Genomic DNA, 4,761 nt, shown 5'->3' on the forward strand with positions numbered 1-4,761 from the left:
AAGAGTTCCACTTTTATGACCATAGATGTGTCACTGGGCAAATACAAGGAATACATTTCACTTCTTCTGAAGTGATATTAGTTTGACTCCGACCCAAAACTCTGATACCTTGTCCGTTGACTCTGAATAATTATGCGCTCTGATTATTCTATTTCATCTATGTCATAAGTTTTTTCACTCTGAACTCTTATATTATTTAGCTCAGAATCTAGATTCAGAGGGAGCTAAGCTCAGAATCAAGCAGTGGCTTGAATTCAGAACGAACAAGATAAACTATTCACATCAGGATAAATCTTATTCTATATCCCCAAACTCTGAGTGAATTCAGTTTATTGTTTAATAATTGTTCATCAAAAATCTTAGTTTTGTCATCATCAAAAAGGGGGAGATTGTAAGATCAAGTTTTGATCTAGTACTACAACTCTATGATATGATGATTACAAGTTAACCTTTTGATATGAACAATTATGGTACTCTAACGTGTTTTTATGAGTGCGCTATTTACAGGCTCTGACCTTGATTCTGTCTCACACAAATCACAAGCATTGTGCATAAAGAGTGACCCAAGCAACGCTTTCGCATTCTCCATGTTCACTCTGAACACTGGAAAAACTTCAGAAGATCCAGAAGATCTGATGGTGTAGAAGACTCTGACAATCCAGAAGACTCTGACAATCCCTAATATGGACTCAGTCACCAGAAGTTCTGAAGATCCAGAAGATCTGGCAACCAAAAGACTCTGAAGACTCAGAAACTCTGATGGTGTAGAAGACTCTGACAATCCAGACTCTGAAGAGTGAAGACTCTGAAATTATAATTTCAATGCGCAAACCATACACAACTTATATAACTTAATTTACTTTATTCCTACTCAACCTCTTTTATTATTTGGACAACAAAATTCTCACAACCATTCCCATAATTCTATAACAGAAAACAGCTGTTTCAACATAACGAAATTATATAATTTTAGAAAACAGAAACGTTCATAAATGAACATAGGTCAAGAGAACAAACTCTCCCTTGTGACTAAATAAAAGATCAAGACAACAAAGAAACAATAGGAAATAGACCAAGCAAGACCAAAATAGTATCAGATCATGAACACTGAATACTTACATATAACAAAAGAAGTTGAAACCCTGAAATCATTTTACTCTTAATGATACAAATTCTATCCCAAAAAAAACTTTCACATAAAAAGTACTTAAATAACATAAACTCCAAAGTCAATAAAAACCCAAACACAATACAGCAAAACTATATAACATGTATATGACAAAATAATAACTCGATATTCAAAGAACTATACAAGATCATCAACTTATATATAAACATGGATACATACATTCATTACATAAACAATTTTAGTCATCAAGTAGTTAACAAAACAAGACTACAAATTGCTTAGAGTAAGCCAAAATAAACATTAACCTACAAACACTACCTAATATTCCAACTGATTAACCTACCAACTTCTTAGTTTCCTTGATATCAAATAGTGCAACTATGGTCTACAAAAAAACTACCCATAGTTATTAACTTGATTCAAAACCAAGGAATAAACACCCCCATTTTCACACAAGTACTAATCTGTTCCATACTTGCACTCCTTAAACTTCACATTCTGAAATTCTTCCTCCACAACAAATTCATCCTCTAGCTTTCTCTTGAATGATTTTGAGCAACCACCATATTCTGTAGTGCTCCTTTCAATAGCTGGCTTCACAATCACAGGGACCACTAAATCAGGAGGGCTTCCCAATAACTCCATATCTATCTCATAATCATCAAGGTTCAACTCAGAAAATGAACTGGGGAACTTTGCCTACAAGATATCAAATAAACAATTAACTATTTTACCAAATTGTTGTTTCCAATACTAACCCAGTAGAACAAAAATTAAGCACCAAAATAACATAAACAAACCATAATGAGAGTCTCAACAGATGAATTTGCCATAAACACTTCCATAAGATCAAAATCATCACAAACACGTTTCACAGTATATGGATCCTCAAAGTTGTACACATTAACCAAATTCTTCTCAACCTTAAATAGCAAATCCCTTCCAACCAACCCTTCCTGCATAACAGTGGTAGCACGAGTGCAGTTCGGATCCTAAACAATTTAACAATTGATGAATACATATTTAGAGATATTTAAACTCATCAACTAAGGCTAAATTAGACAACAAAATCGAAAATAATCAAATCAAAATCATAAATTCCCACACACACACACACATATATATACCTCAACTTCATTTAGCATCTGACTACATGTTTTCTTTAGCAGATTTTCAGCAATTGAATCGGGCATCACAAAATCAGCAGAATCTACCCCATCAGAGACTTGTAGCTTAATCCTAAACCTAACAACATCAAGAACACAAGTCATTTAGGTTTTTATAAAAACAACACAACAACTAAGTACAATTTCAAACTCCTGAAAAATAAATATCCCTTGCAGATTTTAAATGTCAAGATTTATAACATATACCTAGGAGCAACATAATTAACAAGTCTAAAGCAGCCAGAACAGTAATAATGCCCATTCTCATTCATAACTGCACGAGAGCACTTGCAAGCTAGGTACCACCAGCTATCATCTTCCAAAAGTGTAACTATCTTCGCTCGAACAACAAAATCTCCATCCTGCATTTATACATCTTAATTCATTCTTTCCACAAACACAAGGTACTAAAGAAATAAAACATCTCTTAATGAAAGAAATTACAAAAACCTCAATCGTTTCATTCAATGATTTCACAGTTTTTCTTGGATGATTCTTAATAAAATCATCATACACTGAAACAACAGAATTTTCAATCATATTAAACCCAGCTTCATCAGCAAACTGAGTATCAGTCACCATAATCCTGAAAAAGAAGAAATAAAAGCACAAGTAGATTATATCCACCTAACTCAAAAAAAAAAACCTTACTCTACAAAGAGGTTTCAATTTTGAACAAAAACATACTCATTCCAGAATGATAAAACCTCCGGGATTTGAGGGTTAAAACTTAGCCTCGTTGCACCCACTACACCTTGAAGCACACTTTTTCCTAAAAATACATGTTACATAAATCAAGAAATTACCTACTTATTAAAAAAATACAAACAAAACACATCACCATTTATAGTCAAACAATATATCAAGTTTTATACAAGCTTTATACCTCTGAATTTTTTTATTTTGGCTAACTGGAAAACCAAGATTGCTTCTTCAGTAGAATGAATAGACAGATAGTCCGTGACAAATTTGGCATGCTCTTCAAACAAAACACATTGAACTCTCCCCCTAAATATAAAATTAACACAAACAAGAATGAAATTATAAATACAAAGTAGACCAACAAACACATGCACTAAATAATAGTTTAGTTCTTAACTAAACAGGATATGAAAATTACTTGTCATCAGCAAGCTATATGATCATCATCTTAGACATCTTCCCTTTTTTAACACAAGTCCTTTCTTCAACAATACATGTGAGCAACCCAATAAAATCTGCACAATAACAAATAAATTATAAACTAACATCAATGCATACCATACATTAGTTAATATAACAAGTTAATAACCCTACACAGCTACTGAAATCAACCACATATTTATGCAAGTTTTCAGAACTGCAATAGCTTAAGGAAACCTATAAAATCCATAAGTGATTCTACATACCACTATGAAGCATAAAACTTATCACACATTTTAATATTCTTACCAACTAAACAATCTGACCGTCCACAAGCCATATTTACTTGTTCTGAATTCTTTAGAGAAAGACCCCACATCGGAATCAAAGTGTTCTCACATGGGACAACAATAGAATCATGATTAAGAAGAATCTTGAAGGGATGTTCAGTTGCACGAAAAGGTCCCAAATTAGGCACCAACCGACCAAAAGTTATCTTATATACATTCCCTTCCATGAATGTTTGTCCCCATTTAACATACATTTCTCTCCTTAGAGAGCATTGAATCTTGCCTCCCTTCAAATGAAACCATATAGCATTTATTATTCAAAACAAACAATCATAAATCACACTTAATAACTATCCAATAATAACCAAATTAAACTTTGAATGACTTCTGAAATAAAACAATTCTCAGATCATACTACATACATATTGATCCATAAGAATTATCTCCACTGATTTTGGTACTCCATTTCCATTACATGTGTACACAGTCCAAAGCCTGACTACCCTCACTATCACACTCCAAATTTGAGAGGGTGGACACAAGGCATTAACAATACCCAGAGAGAAAGAGTTAGCCATCACAAATTACTCCAAGTTTGGAAACTTTATCTTAAGCAAAGACTGAATACTACTAACACGTTTAGCTTGGACCACAACACATTACTATCTTATATAGGCAATATTGGCGGGCTCTTAAAATTTTGTAATTCAAAATTTTTTATTAAACAATTATAAATGATAAAGTTTATCCCTAACTTTTACTGCTTATTACGAAGTTTTATCTAAAACTTGAGTACCTGTCAGTAAAAGCAGCCTATTGCACCAAGCTTAATAAAATGATATTTTAATCCATCTAACTAAACCTAACTATACATCACAACTGATTACCATCATTTTAACTCATAAAAGAGACACCCTTTAGGACTGTTTCCAAAAAGAACAACTAAGAGAAACTAATTTGTTATTTACTTCAGACACACAGCTCATGTATAATATAATAATTAATTATAAAAGATATCCCTTAGTTTACCAATGGGTTAGACATAATAAAAATC

General features: G+C 32.7%; 1 protein-coding gene across 1 annotated transcript; it reads right to left on the reverse strand.

Moving 5' to 3' along the window:
* Positions 1-1,588: 1,588 nt before the first annotated feature.
* Positions 1,589-4,285, reverse strand: LOC130719202 (replication protein A 70 kDa DNA-binding subunit C-like). Its single transcript, XM_057569836.1, has 10 exons — positions 4,130-4,285; positions 3,727-3,994; positions 3,452-3,512; positions 3,182-3,303; positions 2,983-3,067; positions 2,746-2,881; positions 2,503-2,657; positions 2,257-2,374; positions 1,930-2,121; positions 1,589-1,828 (listed from the first exon to the last, which is right to left on the reverse strand). Exons 1-10 carry the CDS (start codon positions 4,283-4,285, stop codon positions 1,589-1,591), a joined length of 1,533 nt encoding a protein of 510 aa, XP_057425819.1.
* Between the last annotated feature and the right edge of the window lie 476 nt (positions 4,286-4,761).

The sequence above is a fragment of the Lotus japonicus genome, chromosome 5, assembly GCF_012489685.1.
Source record: "Lotus japonicus ecotype B-129 chromosome 5, LjGifu_v1.2".
NCBI lineage: Eukaryota > Viridiplantae > Streptophyta > Magnoliopsida > Fabales > Fabaceae > Lotus > Lotus japonicus.

Coding starts and splice junctions, on each gene's coding strand:
- LOC130719202 (XM_057569836.1), bottom strand. CDS start 4,285: ATGGCTAACTCTTTCTCTCTGGGTATTGTTAATGCCTTGTGTCCACCC. Junction 2,122..2,256: donor AGATGCTAAATGAAGTTGAG/GTATATATATGT, acceptor TAAATTGTTTAG/GATCCGAACTGCACTCGTGC. Junction 1,829..1,929: donor CTGTTGAGACTCTCATTATG/GTTTGTTTATGT, acceptor GATATCTTGTAG/GCAAAGTTCCCCAGTTCATT.